General features: G+C 44.1%; 1 protein-coding gene across 3 annotated transcripts; it reads left to right on the top strand.

Annotated features, from left to right (window-relative positions):
* The first annotated feature begins 1,583 nt into the window (after positions 1-1,583).
* atp23 (ATP23 metallopeptidase and ATP synthase assembly factor homolog) lies at positions 1,584-26,059 on the top strand. 3 transcript variants are annotated; one of them, XM_072551928.1, is made up of 6 exons: positions 1,584-1,850; positions 13,915-13,960; positions 16,230-16,311; positions 20,298-20,435; positions 22,529-22,612; positions 24,714-26,059. In XM_072551928.1, the coding sequence occupies exons 1-6, from the start codon at positions 1,679-1,681 to the stop codon at positions 24,915-24,917; spliced, it is 726 nt and encodes a 241-aa protein (XP_072408029.1). In that variant the 5' UTR covers positions 1,584-1,678; the 3' UTR covers positions 24,918-26,059. The 3 variants fall into 3 exon arrangements, with proteins under 3 accessions (XP_072408029.1, XP_072408030.1, XP_072408032.1); XM_072551929.1 differs by having other exon boundaries at positions 1,645-1,834; XM_072551931.1 differs by lacking the exon at positions 16,230-16,311 and having other exon boundaries at positions 1,646-1,850.
* Positions 26,060-26,455: the final 396 nt, after the last annotated feature.

Below are 26,455 nucleotides of genomic sequence, written 5' to 3'. Positions count from 1 at the left end.
TCCAGGAGAATCGACATTTCAGGCAGAAGCCTTTCATCAGGAATGAGGCTTGTGGGCCGGGTGGGTGCTGAGAGATAAATGGGAGAAGTTTGGAGCTGGGTGCAAGGTAGCTGGGAATGTGATAGGTAGATAGGTTCATTGTGACCACCTGATGAAGGGGCAGCACTCTAAAAGCCACTGCTTCCAATTAAACCTGTTGGACTATAATCTGGTGTTTTGTGATTTTTAAATTTGTACTTCCCAGTCCAACACCGGCATCTCCAAATCATATCTCTACTGGTGGGATATGCCTCCTCACCCCTATCTGTATTTTGTGGAGACTATTCTGAAACATCCATTCTCCTGCTTCTTGAATGCTGCCTTTTCCAACATCACAGCCTCGACTCTGATCTGCAGCATCTGCAGTCTTCACTTTCCATTTTGAGGGATATTGGCCAAGAGCTGGCAAGTGGGATTGGATTAATTTAAGATATTCGGTCAGCGTGGTCAAGTTAGACTGAAGGATCGGTTTCCATGCTGTATATCTCTATGACTCTGGGCACTTAAGGGTCATAGAATCATAGAATTCCTACAGTGGGGAAACAGACTATTTGGCCAAACAAGTCTACATCGACCTTCTGAAGAGTAACCCACCCAGACCCATTCCCCTACCCTATTACTCTACATTTCCCACGACTAATGCACCTAACCAAAACATCTCTGGCCACTAGGAGCAATTTAACATAGCCAATTCACCTAACCTACACATCTATGGCATGCGGGAGGAACCCAGAATACCTGGAGGAAACCCACACAGACCCACAGAGAATGCTGCAAATTCCACACAGACAATTACCCGAGGCAGGAATCAAACCTGGTCATCCCTGGTGCCATGGGGCAACATTGCTAATCACTGATCCCCCGTGGCTACCTTACTTTATTAATAATTTTAGTTGAGGTTGATATGTTCACTGAAACAACAGATGAGTTGTCTTCACAATCATCAGCACACAAAAATATACCATACCACAAATGCTGCAGTGAAGACATTTCCTTTTGTCATTAGTGATTCTTCAAATTCGATTTTATTTGGAATACATTGTAACTGAATAAATGTATTTGTAAACTAGTGATCTGTTACTACTTACAGTTATGTAGTTAGACAATCACTGTTATCTTTTTAGTAAATAAACTTGACAAACATGGGCATTAATTGAGATAAATAAAAAAAAAATCCATAGATGCAGTGGTAGCAAGTACACGTTCTCAAAAAAGCCAAAAAAAAGATATGAACTGTCCAGTCAGGGTCTAAACTGGAAATTGGCTTTCTTGGATAGTTTCCTTACCCGGCATGCTCAGCAGGAGATGTCATCCTAAAACCGCTCTATGAAGGGAACTGTACGTGACGTCACTAGACCACGTACCAACCCGCGCTTGTCCCGAAACACCACACACGCATGCGCATCAACAAAACGGCTTTTTAGAAAATACATAATATCAAAGTAAATGTATATATATTTTCAAATACACACTTTTGGATCAGAGGGAAGGATAATAACTAAATTAATCGATAATGTGTTTGTTTTGTTCCAGAAATACAGAAGTTCAGGATGACCTTTCACCCTTCAGTTCAATGGCGCGAGGTGGGGGAGGCTCGTGGAGAATTGGTCAATAAGAAAAACAAACTAATTATCTGGCGATGGGCAACACTGAGCCCGATAGGGACCGTCAGCAGCAGGGGAAGGAGGATTATGGTTACGGTCTGTTCCCTGAGCATCAGAGCGGGAAGGCGAGGAAAGGCCTGTTGGCGGAAAGTCTCTTCACCTTCAACCACAAATGTCGCCTGATGCTGCAGGTGACTCTGGACACGAGTGAGTGAGGGGGGGGGGGGAAAGAGATTGGAGTGAGTGAGGGGGGGGGGGGAAAGAGATTGGAGTGAGTGAGGGGGGGGGGAAAGATTGGGGTGAGTGAGGGGGGGGGAAAGATTGGGGTGAGTGAGGGGGGGGGGGGGGTATTAACAAATCGTACCTTGTCATTTCTGCCACCTCCAAACAAATCTTCCCTTACATCTGTCATATCCTGCTTAACCTTCATCACTTGGAGCTGGTGAGGACTGCAGATGCTGGAAACTTGGAGTTGATCAAGTCTAGGGGGGAAAAAACAGTCAGTCAAGCAGCATCAGAGGAGCAGGAGAATTGTTTCACGTCAGAACCCTTCTTGACAAAGGGTCTTGACCTGAAACATTGGCCCTGTATTGACTCTTCACCCTTAATTACCCCTAACCAACCTACATGCTCCTATTTATGCAGGCATAGAACATAGAACATAGAACAATACAGCACAGAACAGGCCCTTCGGCCCACGATGTTGTGCCGAACTTCTATCCTAGATTAAGCACCCATCCATGTACCTATCCAAATGCCGCTTAAAGGTCGCCAATGAATCTGACTCTACCACTCCCTCGGGCAGCGCATTCCATGCCCCCACCACTCTCTGGGTAAAGAACCCACCCCTGACATCTCCCCTATACCTTCCACCCTTCACCTTAAATTTATGTCCCCTTGTAACACTCTGTTGGACCCGGGGAAAAAGTTTCTGACTGTCTACTCTATCTATTCGTCTGATCATCTTATAAACCTCTATCAAGTCACCCCTCATCCTTCGCCGTTCCAACGAGAAAAGGCCGAGAACTCTCAACCTATCCTCGTACGACCTACTCTCCATTCCAGGCAGCATCCTGGTAAATCTTCTCTGCACCCTCTCCAAAGCTTCCACATCTTTCCTAAGGTGAGGCGACCAGAACTGCACACAGTACTCCAAATGTGGCCTAACCAAAGTCCTGTACAGCTGCAACATCACCTCACGACTCTTGAATTCAATCCCTCTGCTAATGAACGATAATACTCCATAGGCCTTCTTACAAACTCTATCCACCTGAGTGGCAACCTTCAAAGATCTATGTACATAGATCCCAAGATCCCTCTGTTCCTCCACCTGACCAAGAACCCTACCATTAACCCTGTATTCCGCATTCTTATTTGTTCTTCCAAAATGGACAACCTCACACTTGGCAGGGTTGAACTCCATCTGCCACTCCTCAGCCCAGCTCTGCATCATATCTAAGTCCCTCTGCAGCCGACAACAGCCCTCTTCACTGTCCACAACTCCACCTATCTTTGTATCATCTGCAAATTTACTGACCCACCCTTCGACTCCCTCCTCTATGTCATTAATAAAAATTACAAACAGCAGAGGACCCAGAACTGATCTCTGCGGAACTCCACTTGTAACTGGACTCCATGCTGAATATTTACCATCTACCACCACTCTCTGACTTCGACCGGTTAGCCAGTTTTCTATCCAATTGGCCAAATTTCCCTCTATCCCATGCCTCCTGACTTTCCACATAAGCCTACCATGGGGAACCTTATCAAATGCCTTACTAAAATCCATGTACACTACATCCACTGCTCTACCCTCATCCACATGCTTGGTCACCTCCTCGAAGAATTCAATAAGACTTGTAAGGCAAGACCTACCCTTCACAAATCCGTGCTGGCTGTCCCTAATCAAGCAGTGTCTTTCCAGATACTCGTAAATCCTATCCCTCAGTACCCTTTCCATTACTTTGCCTACCACAGAAGTAAGACTAACTGGCCTGTAATTCCCGGGGTTATCCCTATTCCCTTTTTTGAACAGGGGCACAACATTCGCTACTCTCCAGTCCCCTGGTACCACCCCAGTTGCCAGTGAAGACGAGAAGATCATTGCCAACGGTACTGCAATTTCCTCTCTTGCTTCCCACATAATCCTAGGATATATCCCGTCAGGCCCGGGGGACTTGTCTATCCTCAAGTTGTTCAAAATGTCCAACACATCTTCCTTCCTAACAGGTATCTCTTCTAGCTTATCAGTCCGTTTCACACTCTCCTCTTCAACAATACGGTCCCTCTCGTTCGTAAATACTGAAGAGAAGTACTTATTCAAGACCTCTCCTATCTCTTCCGACTCAATACACAGTCTCCCACCACTGTCCTTGATCGGACCTACCCTCCTTCTCGTCATTCTCAGGTTTCTCACATACGCATAGAATGCCTTGGGGTTATCCTTGATCCTATCCGCCAGGGATTTTTCATGCCCTCTCTTAGCTCTCCTAATCCCTTTCTTCAGGTCCCTTCTGGCTATCCTGTATCCCTCCACTGCTCTGTCTGAACCTTGTTTCCTCAACCTTATGTAAGCCTCCTTCTTCCTCTTTACTAGACATTCAACCTCCCTCGTCAACCAAGGCTCCCTCACACGACCATTTCTTTCCTGCCTGATCGGTACATACATATCAAGGACACGTCGTATCTGCTCCTTGAAAAAGTCCCACATTTCCACCACATCCTTCCCTGACAGCCTATGCTCCCAACATATGCTCCTCAAATCCTGTATTACAGCATCGTAATTTCCCTTCCCCCAATTGTAAAAACTTCCTTGTTGTGCGCACCTATCTCTCTCCATAACCAAGGTGAAAGTCACAGAATTGTGGTCGCCATCACCAAAATGTTCACCCACTAACAAGCCCACCACTTGTCCCGGTTCGTTACCGAGTACCAAATCCAATATGGCCTCCCCTCTGGTTGGACAATCTACATACTGCGTTAGAAAAGCTTCCTGGACACACTGCACAAACACCGCCCCATCCAATCTACTTGATCTAAAGAGCTTCCAATCAATATTTGGGAAGTTGAAGTCGCCCATGACTACGACCCTGTGGCTTCTGCACCTTTCCAAAATCTGTTTCCCAATCTGTTTCTCCACATCTCTGCTGCTATTGGGGGGCCTATAATAAACACCCAACAAGGTGACTGCACCTTTCCTATTTCTGACTTCAGCCCATACTACCTCCAGAGGCAGATCCCCCTCAAACTTCCTTTCTGCAGCCGTTATACCATTTCTAATTAGCAATGCCACCCCCCCTCCTTTTTTACCACCCTCCCTAATCTTACTGAAACATCTGTAACCAGGAACCTCCAACAGCCATTCCTGTCCCTCATCTATCCATGTTTCCGTGATGGCCACAACATCGTAGTCCCAGGTACCGATCCACGCCTTAAGTTCACCCACCTTATTTCTGATACTCCCTGCATTGAAGTATACGCACTTGAGCCCATCTCTGTGTCCGCAAGTAGTCCCTGTCAGTGCTACCTTCTCCACAGCCTCCCTACAGTCTTGGACATCCTGACACACAGCTAGCTTACTTGCTGGACTACAAGTCCGGATCCCATCCCCCTGCCAAATTAGTTTAAACCCTCCCGAAGAGTGCTAGTAAACCTACCCCCCAGGATATTGGTGCCCTTCTGGTTCAGGTGCAACCCGTCCTGTTTATACAGGTCCCACCTTCCCCAGAATGCAGTCCAATTGTCCAAATATCTGAAGCCCTCCCTCCTACACCATCCTTGCAGCCACGTGTTCAACTGCACTCTCTCCCTATTCTTTGCCTCTCTGTCACGTGGCACCGGCAACAACCCAGAGATGACGACTCTGTCTGTCCTAGCTTTTAGCTTCCAGCCTAACTCCTTGAGCTCTTGAATGACCTCCCCACCCCTCTTCCCACCTATGTCGTTGGTGCCAATGTGTACCACGACTTCTGGCTGCACACCCTCCCCCTTAAGGATTCTGAAGACACGGTCCGAGACGTCTCGGACCCTAGCACCTGGGAGGCAACAAACCATCCGAGAGTCTCGCCCATGTCCACAGAACCGCCTGTCCGTCCCTCTAACTAGAGAGTCCCCTATAACTAGCGCTCTCCTCTTCTCCCCCTTTCCCTTCTGAATCTCAGAGCCACAGACCCCTTCACTGCAGCTTACACCTGCAAGGCTGTCCCCCCCAACAGTTTCCAAAGCTGCATACTTATTTTTTAGGGGAACGACCACAGGGGAACCCTGCACTGCCTGTTTCTTCCCCTTCCCACCTCTAACTGTTACCCAGCTACCTCTGTTCTCTGGCGTAACTATGTCCCTGTAGCTTCTATCGATCACCCTCTCAGCCTCTCGAATAATCCTCAGCTCATCCAGCTCCAGTTCCAGTTCCCTAACTCGTTCGGTGAGGATCAGGATCTGACTGCATTTCCTGCACACGAAGTCGGCAGGAGTATCGGTGGTCACCCCTACCTCAAACATCCTGCAGGAGGAACATTCCACCGCCTGCGCTGCCATGACTGTACACTGTCTCCAAAAACAAGAACACTGAGTCAATAACCTGTGGACTTTAAAGTTAGGTTAGAGAAGGAGGGTGGGAGGGAGGCCCTATGGAAGTAGGACCTGGGGTCTAGAACACACCCACTCAAATACTAATCACTTACCTTCCCGCCCAGCTATGCGCTCCAACCTCACTTCCGCTGCCCGCTACAGGTAAGTAATTTTGAAACAAACTGTCTTACCTTAGCTGTAGTCTCCCGGGTTCGTTTTTCCTCGGCCGCTGCTCCCACTCAAATGACCGTTGGTGATTAAAGGGGGAGTATTTATACTCACCGTTCTCCTTCCCGGCTGCCCCTCTGTTTACCGTCACTTCCTCTGCTGCTCCCGCTCTTTTTGTGAAGAGAGAGAAAAAAAAAACCGCTGCCCGCTACAGGTAAGTAATTTTGAAACAAACCGTCTTACCTTAGCTGTAGTCTCCCGGGTTCGTTTTTCCTCGGCCGCTGCTCCCACTCAAAAAAGGCATTGCAATAGATTCTCTCACTGTGACACTATAACTCATGGGACGTGGGCATCACTGCCTATGCCAGCATTTGTTGCTCATCCCATTTTCCCTGAAGTTGGTGATGGTGACCTGCTGCCTTGAACCAATGCAATCCACGAAGTGTGAGTGCACCCACTATTCCCTGAGGAAAGGGGTTCCAGGATTTTGACCCAGCAGCAGTAAAGGAATAATAAGATAGTTCCAGGTCAAGATGGTATGAACTTTGGAGGGGAGCTTGCAGGTGGTGGCATCCCCACATATCTTTTACCCCTTGCCCTTCTGAATGGGAGTGGTTGTAGGTTTGGAACATACTGACTGAGGAGTTGTTGCATCTTATCAATGGTACACAGTTGTATACTGTTGCTTCTGTACATGGTGGTGAATACTGTATTTGGTAAATGGAGTGCCTATCAGATACTGTTTTATCCTGGATGACGCTGAACTTTATTTTATTCACTCATGAGATGATTGCATCACTGTAATTGCCTGCCCTTAGTTGCCATTTTTTTAGATTAGATTAGATTACTTACAGTGTGGAAACAGGCCCTTTGGCCCAACAAGTCCACACCGCCCCGCCGAAGCGCAACCCACCCATACCCCTACATCTACATCTACCCCTTACCTAACACTACGGGCAATTTAGCATGGCCAATTCACCTGACCTGCACATCTTTGGACTGTGGGAGGAAACTGGAGCACCCGGAGGAAACCCACGCAGACACGGGGAGAACGTGCAAACTCCACACAGTCAGTCGCCTGAGGCGGGAATTGAACCCAGGTCCCTGGCGCTGTGAGGGAGCGACGGATACAATAAATGATATTAGTGGATGTGCAGGTAAAACTTTGATAGATGTGGAAGGCTCCTTTTAGGGCCTTGGATAGAGGTGAGGGAGGAGGTGTGGGCACAGGTTTTACAGTTCCTGCGGTGGCAGGGGAAAGTGCCAGAATGGGAGTGTGTGTCGTAGGGGGGTGTGGACCTGACCAGGTAGTCGCGGAGTGAATGGTCTTTGCGGAAAGGGGTGGGGAGGGAAATATATCCCTGGTGGTGGGGTCTTTTTGGAGGTGGCGGAAATGTCGGTGGATGATTTGGTTTATGCGAAGTTTTGTAGGGTGGAAGGTGAGCACCAGGGGCGTTCTGTCCTTGTTACGGTTGGAGGGGTGGGGTTTGAGGGCAGAGGTGCGGGATGTGGGCGAGATGCGTTGGAGGGCATCTTTAACCACGTGGGAAGGGAAATTGCGGTCTCTAAAGAAGGAGGCCATCTGGTGTGTTCTATGGTGGAACTGGTCCTCTTGGGAGCAGATACGGCGGAGGCGGAGAAATTGGGAATACGGATGGCATTTTTGCAAGAGATAGGGTGGGAAGAGGTGTAATCCAGGTAGTTGTGGGAGTCGGTGGGTTTGTAAAAAATGTCAGTGTCAAGTCGGTCGTCACTAATGGAGATGGAGAGGTCCAGAAAGGGGAGCGAGGTGTCAGAGATGGTCCAGGTAAATTTAAGGTCAGGGTGGAATGTGTTGGTGAAGTTGATGAATTGCTCAACCTCCTCGCGGGAGCACGAGGTGGCGCCAATGCAGTCATCAATGTAGTGGAGGAAGAGGTGGGGATTGGTGCCGGTGCAATTACGGAAGATCAACTGTTCTACATAGCCAACAAAGAGACAGGCATAGCTGGGGCCCATACGTGTGCCCATGGTTACGCCTTTGGTCTGGAGGAAGTGGGAGGATTCAAAGGTGAAATTGTTAAGGGTGAGGACCAGTTCAGCCAAACGAATGAGAGTGTCAGTGGAAGGGTACTGTTGGAGACGTCTGGAGAGGAAAAAACGGAGGGCTTGGAGGCCCTGGTCATGGCGGATGGAGGTGTAGAGGGATTGGATATCCATGGTGAAGATGAGGCATTGGGGGCCAGGGAAACGGAAGTCTTGGAGGAGGTGGAGGGCGTGGGTGGTGCCTCGAACGTATGTGGAGAGTTTCTGGACTCGGGGGGGGGGGGGGGGGGGGGATAGGACAGTGTCGAGGTAGGTAGAGATGAGTTCAGTGGGGCAGGAGCATGCTGAGACAATGGGTCGGCCAGGGTGGTCAGGCTTTGGATCTTGGGAAGGAGGTAGAACCGGGCAGTGTAGGGTTCCTGGACTATGAGGTTGGAAGCTGTGGGTGGGAGATCTCCTGAGGTGATGAGGTTCTGTATGGTCTGGGAGATGATGGTTTGGTGATGGGGGGTGGGGTCATGGTCGAGGGGGCAGTAGGAAGAGGTGTCCTCGAGTTGGCGTTTGGCTTCAGCGGTGTAGAGGTCAGTGCGCCAGACTACCATTGCGCCCCCTTTATCCGCTGGCTTAATGGTGAGGTTGTGATTGGAGCAGAGGGATTGGAGGGCTGCGCGTTGAGGGTGAGAGGTTGGAGTGGGGAGGGGGTCGACAGGTTGAGGCGGTTAATGTCCCGGTGGCAGTTGGAAATGAAGAGGTCGAGGCCAGGTAATTGGCCAGCGCGGGGTGTCCAGATGGATGCAGTGTGTTGGAGGTGGGCGAAGGGGTCCTCGGAAGGTGGGCGGGAGTCCTGATTGTGAAAGTAAGCTCGGAGGCGGAGGCGACGGAAGAATTGTTTGATGTCACGGCGTGTATTAAATTCATTGATGCGTGGACGGAGGGGGATGAAGGTGAGTCCTTTGCTGAGGACTGATCGTTCGTCCTCAGTGAGTGGGAGGTCTGGGGGGATGGTGAAAACTTGGCAGGGCCGGGAGCTGGGATCTGGTGTGGGTGTGGAGCTGGGAGTGGGGTCGGAGCCAGTACCGGGAGTGGGGTCGGAGCCAGTACCTGGAGTGGGTGTGATGGTGGGTGGAATGGGGGTAGAGGCATGAGTAATACAGACAGCATAGATGCAAAAGGCTTTTAGTTCAGAATGGCATTGCGTGCTGGTGAAGTCTTGGTGTACTGAAGGGCCTGTTCCTGTGCTGTACTGTTCTTTGTGCTGTAAGTAGACTCTCAGTGCTGTTAGGAAGGGAATTCTGGGACTTTGATCCAGCGACAGTGAAGGAACGGCAATATATTTCCAAATCAGGATGGTTGTTGGCTTGGTGGGGAACTTGCATATGATTGTATTCCTACTTATCTGTTGACTTTGTCCTTCTTTTGAAAATGGTCATGAATTTGGAAGGTGCTGTCTAAGGAGCCCTGATGAATTGCTGCAATGCATTTCGTATTCACTGAGCAACAATGGTGGAGGAAGTGAATGTTTGTGGATGAGGTGAATGTTGTTGGAGCTGCACTTATCCAGACAAGTGGAGACTGTTCCATCACATTCTTGACTTGAGCCTTGTAGACGGTACTCAGGCTTTGGGAAGCCAGTAAGTGAGTTATTCCCTGCAGTACTCCTCGCCTCTGACCTGCTCTTGCAGCCACTGTATTATACAGTCTTAGAATCTTAGAGTCATACAACATGAAAACAGACCATTCGGTCCAAATCGTCCATATTGACCTATGTTCCCAAGGCAAGCTAGTCCTATTTGCCTGCTTTTGGCCCATTTCCCTCTCAACCTCTCCTGTTCATGTACCTATCCAAATATCTATTAAATGGTGTAACTGTACCTGCGTCTAGCACTTCCTCTGGCAGTTCATTTTGCATATGAACCACTCTGTGTGAAAAGGTTGCTCCTTGAATCCCTTTTAAGTCTTTCTCCTCCCTCCTTTAAAATTATGCCCTCTAGTTTCGAACTCCCCACATCTAAGGGGGGGTGCTATTCATGTTATCTGTGAGCCTCAAGATTTCATCGACTTCTTTCATCCCTCAACCTCTTACACTCCAGTGGAGTAAGTCCCAGCTTATCCAGCCTCCTCTTATAACTCAAATGCCCCAAACACAGTAACATCTTTGTCAATCTTTTTCTGTACTCTTTACAATTTAGTAGTATCTTTCGTGTCGTGGAGTGGCTAGAACTGAACACTGCATGCCAAAGTGGCCTCACCAGCATCCTGTACAACTGCAGCATGATCTCCCAACTCTTATGCTGAATGGTCCAAGCAATGAAGGCAAGCATGCCAAATGCCTTATTTACCACTCTGCCTGTGACATAATTTTCAATGAACTCTGTACCTGAGCCCTAGATCTCTCTGTTCTACACTCCGTCTCTTGTCAATAGTAACCCCCCTGAATATTGATCGTGGGGGGAGGGTTCAATGATGGTAACATTATTGAATTATCACGTATTAGATTGTGTCTTATTAGAAATGTTCATTGTTTGATATTTGTGTGGGCTTAAAAATGGGTTGCTGGAAAAGCGCAGCAGGTCAGGCAGCATCAAAGGAACAGGAGAATCGATATTTCGGGCATAAGCCCTCCTTCAGGAAAATCTCCTGTTCCTTTGCTGCCTGACCTGCTGCGCTTTTCCAGCAACACATTTTTAAGCTCTGATCTGCAGTCCTCACTTTCTCCTACCTGATATTTGTGTGGCCCAAATCTAACTTGTCACTTGTCATTCCAAGCCTAGATATTGTCTAGATCGTTTGCATCTGAACATGGATTGCTTAAGTACTTGAGTGTTGTTGGTGCTCTTTACCCTTCCCACCATTGTGGTGAAGCAACAATTTACTTTGACTTATTTCCATTTAGATTACCATAGTTGTTGCAAATATTGCTGTCTTTTTTACGTTAGGAACCACAGTTTGTGTGACTGGCTTTCAGAGCATTTCTATTCTTTGAGAAAAAGTGATCCTGGGTTTCAGATCATCTTTAATTTCTGTCCACTCTATTCTAACCTCTCATGACCTTCTGAATTTTTCCAATAAAGCTCAACATCAATTCCCACTGAATTTATTAATGCCTCTCTCTTATGTTCATGGTCCCTAGTTTCCTGTTAGCTGTATGTTACCTACTAATCCTAATCCTGATCTAAACCCATTGATTTTTACTTTAACCTGAACTCCAAATCACACAACAGCAGTAGTAACCTCTGGTCATAGTATAAGCCCATGTTTTTAATATCAATCCTACTCTCATCCACGAACTACTGAAACGCAGGTCATAAAGTTTACCACTAAAGACACTTCTATTCATAAAGACAAAGAACTGGGAATGCTGGAGATGTGAAACAAACAAACAACAGAAATTAAGCAGATCTGGCAGCATCTGTGGAGAGAAAACGAGTAACCATTTTCAAGTTGAGTGACCCTTCTTCAGAATTTCGGTAGCAGGTTGATTGCATGAGTAGTAGTCAACTGTTTTGTTTGAGAATGTTTCAGAGTTTATAATTGTCCTGAACTCAGTTCATACAATCCCATTCTATCAGCTATGGCTTAAAGTGCCTATAGTGATACCTTGGGAGAAATAGGAATGTGCAAGCTACTGAGTAAAAGAAGCTCAAACTAGGATAAATGCTTATAATTCAGGTGCAGTTCAGATCAGGTTAGTGATTATTTGTATATAGTCAGTAAGGCAGAGTAGTGAATAGTTAAAAATCACTTGCAATTCTGTTAGCTTCATAGTTCTAAAACTGTTGTGTAAGATTATTTTGAAGTTTAGAAATTCACTGCTTTCTTGAAAATTCTGTGCAACTAAATGGATTCCTTAATGTTCTACCTGAACTACTGGAACAGGGAGAATAGGACATGAGCTTAACACCCCAGTAGGCTGTTCAAAAGGCCTCCAATTGAGCATTTGTCCCCTCCCAATGTCTTTGCAGTTTAAACCTCCACATTCTGGCAAAATCACTGCATGGACCAGGGCTACTTTGAGATGCTTTCACTGTTATGCTAGCAGTCAGTAGCAAAGTGGATAGGAACATCTGTCCACTCCAGAGAGCTGGAAATAGTTGTGAATCTCTACATACCAACAATTTATTTCCCCTGTACAGTCAATCTTGGTTTGATGGGCTGAGGGGAAGGAGAGTTTTGGCAGTGGAATCTGAATGGAAGATCTCTGGCTTTACTGATTTGGTGGTTTTGGCATTGACATACAAAACTTTCCCAAAACATTTACAACTGGACCTACTTGACTTTACTCCTCCATTCACCACAACACTACAGATCCACTCTGTCAGGCCTTGAATTTCCACCTTTAACGCACTTGTCCTATTATTCTCTCCAGCAATGGTCATTCCTATAAATTATAACTTCCATCTTCATTTCCTTAAGTCCTGAAGTCTAAGCAATGCAGATTTCAACGTTTACTGACATGAGCTCCTCATGTTTGTAGGAGCTAAGGGGGTTGCAGAGAGGGAATTAAGATGGTGTTTGGCTGTTGGGAACAAAGGATAGCAGCAGGTCATTAAATCCCTTGAGATAATAGTTCCATTCATGGCTGATCAGCATGTTGGTTCTAGCTTCACATTTTGTATCCTAAGCCATCATGCCCTTGGTTAACCAAAAAAAAATCAATCTTGGTTTTAAATTTTGATTGACCTCCAGCTTCCGCAGGATTTTGGGGGAAATTTCCATTTCCTTTGTATGAGGCAATTTCTGACAGCATTTCTAAAAGGCTTATCTCTAATCTTAAGATTATGCTTTCCTGTTCTGGAACAAGCAAATAAAAGTGTCACCCATAAAAGTTGTCCTCAATTTAACCTTTTGTGGACTCTCTGTAATTCTGGTCAAACAGAAGTCAGGATTACCTTTGTATGATGTAAGGATGATCCATAAGTTGTGGACTGTAAATGTTGAAATCTGCATTGCCTAGACTTGAAGTTTTCTTTCAAATTCATCCTTGGTTCTCTAAATGCCATCCAAAGTATATTTGGGCTACACAATCTTTCTTCTGAGCTCGAACACTTTACACTGCATTAAGTTGTGTCTGCTATTGTTCATTTCCCCTTCCCCCACCTCATCCTAGTTTCAAACTTCCAGCTCAGTTACTGTCTCCTTGACTTGTCCGACCTGCCTATCTTCTTTTCCACTTATCCACTCCACCCTCTCCTCCTTGACCTATCACCTTCATCTCCTCCCCCACTCACCCATTGTACTCTATGCTACTCTCTCTCCATGCTTCAGGCTCACTGCCTTTATTCCTGATGAAGGGCTTTTGCCCGAAACGTTGATTTCGCTGCTCGTTGGATGCTGCCTGAACTGCTGTGCTCTTCCAGCACCACTAATCCAGTATCTGCTATTGTTCTGTTTTGTCTAACTAATTTTGTAATTTTTTTTAAAGAATCAGTTACCAGTTTGATCAATTTTGCATAAATTTTCCAGTTCCGAGTTAATGGTCAGTATGAAATTTGTAATCTGATTTCTGCAGATCCATATGCAAAACTTCTAATAGATGCCATGAAAAGTTCAGGATGGTAAGTTTAATCCTCCCATTTAAACTTATTATTAACTATCCAGCTGTTGTATACCTACTTTATCTAAGCTTGTACTGAAATTTGTCTTTTAACCATTTGAATGGACTTTTAAAATTCATTCCTGGAATTGCTGGCTAGACCAGATTTATTGTCCATCCTAATTGCCCAGGAGTTAGTGAGAGCCAATCACATTACTGTGGGGACAGGAGTCACATGTAGGCCAGACCAGTTAAGGATGATGGTTTCTTTCCTTAAAAGACATTAGTGAACCAAATGAGTTTTTTTTCCAATAATTTGCAGTGGAGTCATGGCCATTATTAAATCTTAATTCCAGAATTTATTTTTCATTGAGTTCAAATTTCACCATCCTCTATGGTAGAAAATAATCCTTGGTCTAATATTACTGGGCTAATAGTCGAGTGATTATACCACTAGGCTGTCACCTCCCCATACTCACTAATATGTCATAACGGTAAGTATATACTGTGGAGAAGCACAGAATTGTGAAGAGAGGGGAGGGCAGGTTAACTTTAAGTTATGGATCACCAATGAACAGTACTGATATTAGATTTGGTATGTCAAAAGTGCCCCAATAATAATTTTGAGTTTCTGGATTATACTGGATGATTCCTTAGCCAGTTGGGAGAAAAACTGGTGTAAATTAATTGTTTTAAAGATGTTGAACAATTGCGAACCTTGAGAGGCAGGTATAAATAGTGGCAGTTTAGAAGAGCATTGGGAGGCCATATTCTCAACAACATATGATTGATACTACATTAACCCCCCTCTGTATATGTTACACTGTAGTCATAGTCCCTATAAACAGCTGTTACTAACTTTATTATTCAGACTGCATGTGTATACCCACCTTTATTCCTTTTAATTAATGAAAATCCTCTTCTAGAGTCATAGAGATATACAGTATGGAACAAGCCCTTTGGTCCAACTTGTCCATGACGACCATATATCCTAAACTGATCTATTCCTATTTGCAAGCATTTGGCCCATATCCCATTACCCCTCCATATGCCCTTTAAGTGTTGTAATTGTACCAGCCTCCACCACTAAATTTGGCAGCTTGTTGCATACACACACCACCCTCTGCATGAAAAAGGTGCCCATTAGTTCCCTTTTTTTAAAAAATATCTTTCTCCCCTTGCCTTAAACCTTTGGCCTCTAGCTTTGGACTCCCCTACCCAGGGAAAAAGACCTTGGCTATTCACCCCAATCTATGTCCATCATCTTATAAATCTCTATAAGGTCACCCCTCAGCCTCCGATGCTTCAGGGAAAGTAGCCCGAGCCTATTCAGCCTTTCCCTATAGCTCAAACCCTCCAATCCCAGCATCATCTTTGTATATCTTTTCTGAACTCTTTCAAGTTTTAACAACATTTTTCCTATAGCAGGGAGATGAGAATGGAATGCAGTATTTCAAAAGTGGCCTCTGCAATGTCTTATTTAATAAAGAAAACATAGATTAGATTAGATTCCCTACAGTGTGGAAGCAGGCCCTTCAGGCCAATAAGTCCACACCGACCCTGCAAAGAGTAACTCACCCAGACCCATTTCCCTCTGAATGATGCACCTAACACTGAGTAATTTAGCATGGCCAATTCACCTGACCTGCACATCTTTGGATTGTGGGAGGAAACCAGGGCACCCAGCGGAAACCCACGCAGACACAGGGAGAATGTGCAAACTCCACGCAGTCAGTTACCCGAGGCCGGAATCGAACCTGGGACCCTGGTGCTGTGAGGCAACAGTGCTAATCTAATAATACAATATAACATTGACCAGACAAATCTGTTTAGATTGTAACTTTGTACAGGAATTCTTGGAGCGGAAGAAAACCTGCTCAGTATAATAAACAAATACCTTCAGAATGTTGTCATTATTTATCCCCAGGTATACAATGAGTTAAGAGGAACTTTAAATGGTTATTTGGAATAGTCACCCCACACCAGTAACTTTCCTCTGGGTCTGAACTTGCTTAAAATTTTAGTCATCTCTAACACTGTCCAGATCTGATAAAAGGCAATTGAACTGAGTATTGGGTCAGATATAACTCTGCAAATGGATGGGTTTGAATAAGTTAAAATCTCTCCCATTAATTCTGTTTCTTCATCTGTACTGTTGAGATTTTCCAGTATTTCTGATTTTATTTGAAATTTCCAGCATGTACAGTATTTTGCTGCTGCTTTTAAAATGCTCATTTAATACATTCTATTAAATGACTATGGCAGAATAAGTAAACAATATTGTGTTTCAGTGCCATTGATAAGGATCGTCATTTTTCCTGTGAAGATTGTGATGGAACAGTCAGTGGAGGTTTTGATGCTGAAATATCACAGGTGGGAAAGTACTTGATATAGTTTATCCAGCATGGTAAGTGGCCTTTTGGGCCAGCATACTTTAGGTGCATCTTGGAAAGAGCAGTCCAATAATGAGTTCACTCCCCCAGGTCTTTGCCCCACATGCTATAAATTTATCCTCTTTAAGCATTTATCCAATTCACTTTTGATTGTTACCATTGAATCTGCTTTCACCACCCAGGCGGGCAATACATTTCGATCACAACATCATGTGCCAATCAGGTAGTTGATAGATCAGCACCATGCTTTCCCCACAAAGGGCGGCACGGTGGCTCAATGGTTAGCACTGCTGCCTCACACCGCCACAGACCCGGGTTCAATTCCCACCCAGGGCAACTATCTGTGTGAAGTTTGCACATTCTCCCCATGTCTGCATGGGTTTCCTCCAGGTGGTCCGGTTACAGTCCAAAGATGTGCAGGTCAGGCGAATTGGCCATGCTAAATTGCCTGTAGTGTTAGTTGCATTAGTCAGGGGTAAAATGTAGGGGAACAGGTCTGGGTGGGTTGCCCTTCAGAGGGTCGGTGTGGACTTATTGGGCAGAAGGGCTTGTTTCCACACTGTAGGGATTCTATGATTCTGAAGGCAGTCAGGAACTGATAAGTTACCAACTTGCCCAATCTATATGAAGTTTAGAGTCCCCATAACTGAGGTGTGTTTGCTACAAACTCCAATTATTTTTTGTTAAATTTTCTGTCCCCTAAATCCCACCAGGTTCAAAATTAAAGAATATTAAAAACTTGGAAAACAAATCTGGGCAGTGTTAAAAATTCTTTGAATCAGAGTGTTGTGAATTACTACTTTAATTTTGCAATTTTATGTAAATGAAACAAAACTTTTTCTTGTGAACCTGGCTAAGGAAGGTTTGCCTTGTGATAGCCATTTCCACCCTGGGAAAAAGTCTCTGGCTATCCACTGTATCTATGCCTCTCATCATCTTGTATACCTCTATCAAGTCACCTCTCTTTTTTTCGCTGCAATGAGAAAAGCCCTTGGTCCCTCAATCTTTCTTCATAAAACATGCCCTCCAATCCAGGCAGCATCCTAGTAAATCTCCTCTGCACCCTCTGTAAGGCTTCCGCATCCTTCCTATGATGAAGCGACCAGAACTGAACACGCTATTCCAAGTGTGGTCTAACCAGGGCTTTATACAGCTGCAGCATAACATTGTGGCTCTTAAACTCTGTACCCCTACTAATGAAAGCCAAACACCATATGCCTTCTTAATGAGCCTATTAACTTGTGTGGCAACTTTGAGTGATTTGTGGATGTGGACCCCAAAATCCTCTGTCCCTCCATAATGCCAAAAATCCTGCCTTTAAGCCTGTAATCTGCCAAACTGAATCCACTTCACACTTTTCCAGGTTGAACTGCATTTCCCATGTTTCAGCCCAGCTGTGCATCCTATCAATGTCCCACTGCAACCTACAACAACCCTCCACACTATCCAAACTCCTCCAACCTTAGTGGCACCAGCAAAATTACTAACCCACCCTTGAGGTCCCAGAACCGATCCCTGTGGAACACCACTGGTCACTGAGCTCCAGTCAGAATACTTTCCATCTACTACCACCCTCAGTCTTGTGTGGCCCATACAATTCTGTATCTGGAAGGCCAAATTTCCCTGTTTCTCATGCCTCCTTATTTACTTTCCTTCTATGGGGGGAACCTTATCATACACCTTGCTAAAATCCGTATACACCATATCCACTGCTCTACCTTCATCAATGTGTTTTATCACATCCTCTGTAAGGTTTGTGAGGCATGACCTATCCCAAACAAAGCCATGCTGTCTATCTGTAATCAAGCTATGCTTTTCCAAATAATCATAAATCCTGTCTGTCAGAATCCTCTCCAATAATTTGCCCTCCACCACTTAAGACTGATTGGTCTGTAATTCACAGGGTTATCCCTATTCCCTTTCTTGAACAAGGGAATAACATTTGCCACCCTCCAATCACATAGTTCTACTCCAGTGGGCGGTAAGGATGCGAAGATCATCGCTAAAAGCACAGCAATCTCTTCCGTAGTAAATTTGGGTATATCTTGTCCGACCCAGGGGCTTAAGTATCCTTCTGTGTTTCAAAATTTCTAGTGCGTCTTCCTTCTTAACGTCAACCTATTCGAGCATATCAGCCTGTTTCACGCTGTCCTCACAAACTACAAGGTCCCTTTCACAACTGAACACTGAAGCAAAGTATTTGTTAAGGGCGTCCCTTACCTTCTCCGACTCCAGGTGCAAGTTGCCTCTACTTATCCCTGATTGGCTCTACCTTTACTCTGGCCATCTTTTTTTGTCACTTAAGTGATGAACACCTTGGGCTTTTCCTTAATCCTACCCACCAAGGCTTTTTAATGCCGCCTCCTTACTTTCCCAAGTCCATTCTTCAATTCCTTCTTGGCTAGCTTGTAACCTTTTAGAGCCCTGTCTGATCCTTCCTTCCTCAACCTTAAGTAAGCTTCCTTCTTCTTCTTGATGAGATATTCCACATCACTTGTTTTCCAAGGTTCCTTCACCCTGGCATCCCTTCCTCAGAGGGACAAACCTGTCCAGCACTCGTAGCAAGTGCTTCCTAAACAACCTCCACATTTCTGTCCTGCATTTCTCTGAGAATATCTGTTCCCAATTTATGCTCTACAGTTCCTGCCTAAGAGCACTGTGATTCCCCTTTCTCCAGTTCAATACCTTATTTTACAATCTGCTCCTATCCCTCTCCATGACTTTGTAAAAGTCAGAATGTTATGATCACTATCAACAAAATGATATCTCACTGAGAGATCTGAGAGCTCACCTGGTTCATTGCTAAGCACCAAATCCAGTATGGCCTCCCCTCTAGTTGGCCTATCTACATACTGAGTCAGGAATCCTTTCTGGTCACATCTGACAAAATCTGCTCCATCCAAACTATTTGCACTAAGGAGGTTCCAATCAATATTAGGGAAGTTAAAGTCACTCGTGACAACACCTCTTTTCCCCCCCCTGCCCACCCGTTACTTTCTAAAATCTGCCTTCTAATCTGTTCTGTGTTGATATTGGGGGGTTCTGTAGAAAATTCCCAATAAAAGACTGATCCTTTTGTGTTTCTCTCTATCCCCCCATATTGACTCAGTAGACAGACCCTCCTTGATGACCTTCTTTTCTGCAGCTGTGATACTATCCCTGATTAGCAATGTCACTCCTCCACCTCTTTTACCTCCATCCCTATTCCTTTTGAACATTCGACAACCATTCCTGCTCCTGTGATATCCAAGTCTCCACAATGGCAACAACAATGCAGCTCCAAATACTGATCCAAGCTCTAAGTTGAACGCCCTTATTTCTGATACTTCTTGCATTAAAATAAACACACTTCAACCCATCACACTGACTGCAACGTTGCCCTATCAACTGTCTATCCTTCCTCTCAGATTTTCTGCACATTGTATTTGCCTGTTCAGCAGCTACTCCATCCTCTGATTTGTAGTTCTGATTTGCTTCCTGTTGCCAAGCTAGTTTAAGCTCTCTTGAAGAGCTCTAGCATTTTAGGATACCTGGTCGGCTTGGACAAGTTGGACTGAGGGTCTCTTTCCACGCTGTGCATCTCTATGACTCTGTGACAGTAAATTAATGGCTTTACTTTTCCTGATCTGATGAACAAGGGTTAAAGGATGATTGTTACTAGCCAGTTTGTTGAATTGATTATTAAAATGTCTGAGAATAACTTGACCATTGTTGTAATAAGTTCATTGCACCTAAAATGAACTTTGTAACTTGAACTCATCTTGTACCTTAAAACTTCTGCCACGTTTTCTTAGCTTTTCCAAACCTTTTCACATGTGGAAGCACAGTAACGTTGTCATGGGTTAGACTTTAAAAGTATGCCATTTAACAACAGGAAAGTTTATAACTAATAACAGTGAATATTCACACCTTTTTGCAGTACACCTGTTCACTCTGTATCATATATGTCTTGTCTTTGCAATCAAGATTGTTTTATGCCAGAATAACATCCATCAACAAAAACACATGAATCGGGTTGTTACCCATGAATTAATACACACGTTTGACCACTGCCGTGCACATGTCGATTGGTTCCATAATATCAAACACCTGGCTTGCTCAGAGGTAAGGAATCTCAATGGATTAAAGTTTTAGGTTATGTCAGCTATTATGAATGGTATACTTGCATTTGTCATGGTGCTGAATCCTTACCTGAGTGGCAGGGAGCTGGTCCATTAGATAGGTGGGATTTCCCCCAAGGAGGTCCATGATGGAACTAACCTGCTGTCTGCCCAAAGGCCAGTCTGATTGACAGGCTTGCCCTTCCATTGGATATTTTGAGGCTCCAGATGGTGATGGTCACTAGGACACCAGAAGAGGAGGATGTTTGTGAAAGGATAGTGGAATATTCGGGGTGTGTAATTAACATTACATTTGAGATGGCTGTAAGAGAGGAGGCATAATGGGAAGACTGCCTTGAAGCTGGAATTTTTGGGGAAGACATAGTCAGTGGGGGAGATTAAAACCCTTTTTAGGATTTGAGGGTGTGAATGGGAATGGGGGATTCGGAGGCCGATAATTGGTGGGGTGGGAATGGATGCAGCATTTAAGGGCTGGTAGGGATACAACAGCAATTGCTGTCCAGAGTGTTGTGGAATTGAAACCTGCTCTGGTTTATTCAGAGTGCAGCAACATCTTTGGAAATGTCATCCTTAATTTTTTTTGTAGCTTTTCTGTAAAACATTATCATTGTTATATTCTATTAATGGTGAACATTTCAAGACAAACATTTTCTTCTAATTGACAAACCCATAGTTGAAAGGCTGTTCTCCCTGACCTTATAGAGGTTTATAAAATCATGAAGGGCATGGTTAGAGTGAATAGTCAAGATCTTTTCCCAGGTGGGAGAGTCCAAAACTAGAGGGTATAGGTTTAAGGTGAGAGGGAAAAGATTTAAACAGGACCTAAGGGGCAACTTTTTCATGCAGAGAGTCGTGTGTGTATGGAATGAGCTGCCAGTGGAAGTGATGGAGACTGGTGCAATTACAACTTTGAAAAGGCATCTGGATGGGTATATAAATAGGAAGGGTATAGAGGGGTATGGACCAAATTACTACAGATGGAACTAGATTAATTTAGGCTATCTGGTCAGCATGACTGAGTTTGACCAAAGTGTCCGTTTCCGAGCTGCATATCTCTCTGACTCTATAAGACAGAAATTGGATCTCATGGAGAGCAGGTAACAATGGAATAGAGACTATTCTATAAGTAGGCACATCTTCAGGTGAATTAGAGTCTAATTACTGTTGGTCAGGAAATTTGTCTTAAGCAATATCTGACAAATCAAAGCCACCCTTCCTGCACATATTGAAGAGAATGGAATGATTTGGTTTCCTGATGCACTCGATTGTTTCCTGAACTCTTTTTGGCAAAGAGCAGATTACTTTTTAAAAATTCCTTCTTATGATAAGGATGTTGCTGGCTGGCCAGCATTTATTGCCCATCCATGGTTGCCGTTAAGAAGGTGGTGGTATGGTGCTGCCTTAAACTGCTGTTGTGGGCTAACCCACAATACCATAGGGAGAAAATTCAAGTGACACTGAGGGAACAGCAATATATTTTCAAGTCAAGTTGGTACGTGGCTTGGAGAGTGTCTTGCAGCTGATGGTGATTCCATGTATCTGCTGCCCTTATCCTTCTAGATGATGGTGCATGTTTGGAAAGTACCGTTGAAGGAGCCTTGGTGAATTTCTGCAGTGCATCTTGGAAATGGCTCAGACTGCTACTACTGACCAGTGGTGGAGGGATGTTTGTGGATATGGAGCTACTCATGTGGACTGCTTTGTCTGTTTGATGATTAAGTTTCTTGAGTGTTGGAGCTGCTCTAACCCATGCAAATGGGAAGTACTCCATCACACTCCTGACTTGGCCTTGTAGGTGCTGAACAGGCTTTGGAGTCAGGAGGTGAGTTACTCATTGCAGGATTCCTAGCCTCAGATACGCTCTTGTAGCCATTTTGTTTCTTGGGCTAGTCTAGTTAACAAAGTTTTTTTTGACACTAAGCATTTTTATCTAGTGTTTTGAATAATTATGCACTGGGCATATGCAGTTATGAAATATACTTTGCATATGTTATACTGATACACGTGATAGGCTTGCCAGGTGTGAGACCTCTATGGTCTGAATATTCATATAAATTATTCTATAAATTTCAACAGATCCGAGCCGCTAATCTCAGTGGTGAATGTACCTTTGGGAATGAATTGCTTCGATTCAACTTTGGTCTAAAGGAACATCATCAAGTGAGTGTTGCATGAGCTAGGTTTTCCTGATTGATCATTGTAACTATGGCAGAAATCTTGTTGCACATCTGTCTGGGGCTTTTATTGGATTGTTATGTTGGCCAAAAGGAGGGAACAATGGAGAAAATTCATGTCTATGATATTTAACATAATCCTTGTGTCTAGCTTTTCAGGATATTTGTGTTCAACACCTTCATTTAGAATGCTCTGTCTATTGTGCCATATGCATTTAGTGTTGACAAGATGAAAGATAAGTTCTCATTTCCTCTTTTGTCTCTCCATTGGTTTGTCCATGCTTAACAAGTTAAGTATCTGTTAGTCTTTGAATCATGGTATTGTCTTGGGGAGGAGAAATGTATTGCATTGCACATAAAGTTTTTAAAAAGATGGCACAACATTGGGACCATTTAATAGCCTAATTAGAAATGGGTCATCAAATAATCTGGCTGCTTGCTGTTTGGAGAAAAGGATGTCAATCAGTTACCTAGGGCCACTTTATTCATAGCTCCTGTACATCGGTTAGACCAGCAGCATGGACGCTGGTGAGATCCTCCTGGTCAAGTAACATTTTGTACTGTAGAGGGGTGAGTATGAACGTTCGAGCATTATTATGCAAATTCATAGAATTATAGAATCCCGACAGTGTGGAAACAGGCCCTTTTGGCCCAACGAGCCCATGCCAACCCTCTGAAGGATAACCCACCCAGACCCATTTCCCCCTATGTTTGCTCTGACTAATGCACCTAACCTACACATCCCTGAACACTATGGGCAATTTAGTATAGCCAATTCACCTAAACTGCACATAGTCCTACAGATGTACAGCACAGAAACAGACCCTTCGGTCCAACTCATCCATGCTGACCAGATATCCCAACCCTGCCAGCACCCAGCCCATATCCCTCCAAATTCTTCCTTTTCATATACCCATCTAGATGCCTTCTAGATGTTGCAATTGTACCAGCCTCCACCACTTCCTCTGGCAGCTCATTCCATACAGGTACCACCCTCTGTGTGAAAACGTTGCCCTGTAGGTCTCTTTTATATCTTTCCCCTCTCACCCTAAACCTATGCCCTGTAGTTCTGGACTCTCTCACCCCAGGGAAAAGACTGTGTATTTATCCTATCCATGTCCCTCATGATTTTATAAACCTCTGTAAGGTCACCCCTCAGCCTCCGACGCTCCAGGGAAAACAGCCCCAGCCTGCTCAGCCTGTCCCGATAGCTCATATCCTCCAACCCTGGCAACATCTTTGTAATTCTTTTCTGAACCCTTTCAAGTTTTGCAACATCTTTTCGACAGGAAGGAGACCAGAATTGCATGCAATATTCCAACAGTGGCCTAACCAATGTCTTGTACAGCTGCAACATGACCTCCCAATTCCTGTACTTCATACTCTGACCAATAAAGGAAAGCATACCAAACGTCGCCTTCCCTATCCTGTCTACCTGCGACTCCACTTGCAAGGAGCTATGCACCTGCACTCCAAGGTCACTTTGTTCGGCAGCACTCCCTAGGATCTTACCACTAAGTGTATAACTGCTAAGATTTGCTTTCCCAAATGCAGCACCTCACATTTATCTGAATTAAACTCCATCTGCCACTTCTCTACCCATTGGCCCATCTGGTCCAGATCCTGTTGTAATTTGAGGTAACCTTCTTCGCTGTCCACTACACCTCCAATTTTGGTGTCATTTGCAAACTTACTAACTGTACCTCCTTTGCTCGCATCTTTGGACTGTCGGAGAAAACCAGAGTACCCGGAGGAAACTCTCACAGACGCGGGGAGAATCTGCACAGACAGTTGCCCGAGCTTGGAATTGAACCCTATCCCTGGCACTGTGAGGCTGCATTGCTAACCACTGAGCCACCGTGCTGCACTTGTCTTATAATTGAGGAAGAAGAAACATGAATCTGCATATTAAATGATTTAAAAAGTGCTGCATTCCCTTCTAAAATAATGCAAAAGATTCCATTTAGTCTCCACGAAAGTGTATTAATTTCACCTCTTTTATGTGTTTAAATTATGCTGCCACGAGTTCTCTCCGATTTGATTTTAGATTTGATTGCTAACATTAACCTTTTGCTTTTTCCATGCAGAAGTGTGTGCGGGAGCGAGCCCTCCGTTCCATCCTAGCCGTTCGTGAAGTCAGTAAAGAAACTGCAACAAAAGCTGTCGATGAGGTTTTTGATACCTGTTTTAATGACCTTGAACCTTTTGGAAGAATTCCACATAATAAAAAAGATGCAAAATATGCCTATAGGGAGTTTCAAAACCGGAGTCGATATTACGCAAATATTTGAGAAAATGTTAGGCCTCCGAGTAATTGTGATAATTAATTTGTAATATTTTTAATGACGCATAAATGCTAAAAAATCAATTATTAGCGTGTTTTAAAAATGGGAGATTTTCCATGAGTACCTTTTTCAGTTAACGGAAAAGTGTAAATCCTTTTGCAATTTGTTTTGACCTTGTCAGACTTTTGTCACTTTGTTAGTTTTATTAATGTTGTTCCACGTTCAGTGTTTGTGACCATTTTGCATATTATAATTACCATAAAATAATCTGATTTATATTTGATAAATTAGTATAATTTAATTGAAAGTGACTACAGAGGACTTTCACTGTTGAAACTGCCAATCCAAACAAAGGGATATTTGTTTATTCATGTTAGTTAAAAGCTTAAACACTCATTATGTTGCCCTTTTCCAAAGACAAACCATAGTGTTGAGACAGCTCAAGGAATAACAAAGTGAGATATTGAGCTAGACTTAGGGAAAGTCCTTGTTATATTACCCTGCGCTGGCTGCATTACCTGGATTAATTTGCAGATGCAATGAGTCCAAAATTGGCTCTGGTATTTAGTCTAGTTTGCTTCTATACTTAGATTTGGGTTGAAGAGAAAAATAAATCTTTCTTGGATTTGGAGCTGCGCAAAGTGAAATGGCTGTCAATAGTGTGTTCATACTCAGCAGGGAAGAATGACGGTTCCTCAAGATACTAGAGGATTGCTCATAAAATATGAGGAATGCTCCAGGATAACAGCTATCCGAAGTGAGGACTCAGCCAAGAAAGAGCAATCTAAAACCAATGGAACAACTTGCATTAGTTGATATTTTATAGACAAACTAAAGACATATTTGAAGGTCTTTTGGATGGATACAGCTATTTTACCCAGTTGATTGCCAGTTTATGATTTATTTTGTCCATGTCTTGTTAAGTTTTGACATTCTATGTTATGCAGAACCAGAAAAGAATAAATAATTTAACTGCATACATGGCAGAAAGACTAAATTATGTATCTGTGTATGTGAACAAGCAGGTTACCAAATACCTAACAATGTCTGCTGTATGAGACATTGCAAGGATAGGTAATGTTATTTATAACTGAGCAAATGTACAATTCTAAGAAATACAACAATATTAAAACATATTTTCTTCCCAATCAGCGAGCTTTGATTGAATACTATGTCAAGCAACTATGCTACTTCTATACATCCCATTACATTGTAATCAATAGCTACTTGACACATTAGACATGCCAAAAATGTAACTTTATGTACATCTCAAGAAAAACTAATTATGGAGTTGCACACATAATATGTGGGGCTGAGTCTGGGGCTCATCCAAGCCTGTCAATTATTTTCTCTCCTCTTCCTTTTTCCTTTAGCTCTTTCTACTTTCCTTTTTCTTTTTTTTTCATTTAAGTCTAGAGATTGCTAGGTGAAGGAAGAGGCCTCCAACACCAAGATATGTGGGACACAGCTCTACCCCAGCCTGGGCGCTCTCAGCAAATGAGCAGGCCCCGGGCTGACTCCCCCAGAGGAGACCTGCGGCTAGG

The sequence above is a fragment of the Chiloscyllium punctatum genome, chromosome 32, assembly GCF_047496795.1.
Source record: "Chiloscyllium punctatum isolate Juve2018m chromosome 32, sChiPun1.3, whole genome shotgun sequence".
Taxonomy (NCBI): domain Eukaryota; kingdom Metazoa; phylum Chordata; class Chondrichthyes; order Orectolobiformes; family Hemiscylliidae; genus Chiloscyllium; species Chiloscyllium punctatum.
This window is presented reverse-complemented; position numbering and strand designations above follow the sequence as displayed.

Bases quoted from the DNA above. Each gene is read 5' to 3' on its own strand.
- atp23 (XM_072551928.1), top strand. From the start codon at position 1,679: ATGGGCAACACTGAGCCCGATAGGGACCGTCAGCAGCAGGGGAAGGAG. The intron at 1,851-13,914 runs GTGAGTGAGGGG...TGATTTCTGCAG, and splicing joins GCAGGTGACTCTGGACACGA to ATCCATATGCAAAACTTCTA. The intron at 13,961-16,229 runs GTAAGTTTAATC...ATTGTGTTTCAG, and splicing joins GCCATGAAAAGTTCAGGATG to TGCCATTGATAAGGATCGTC.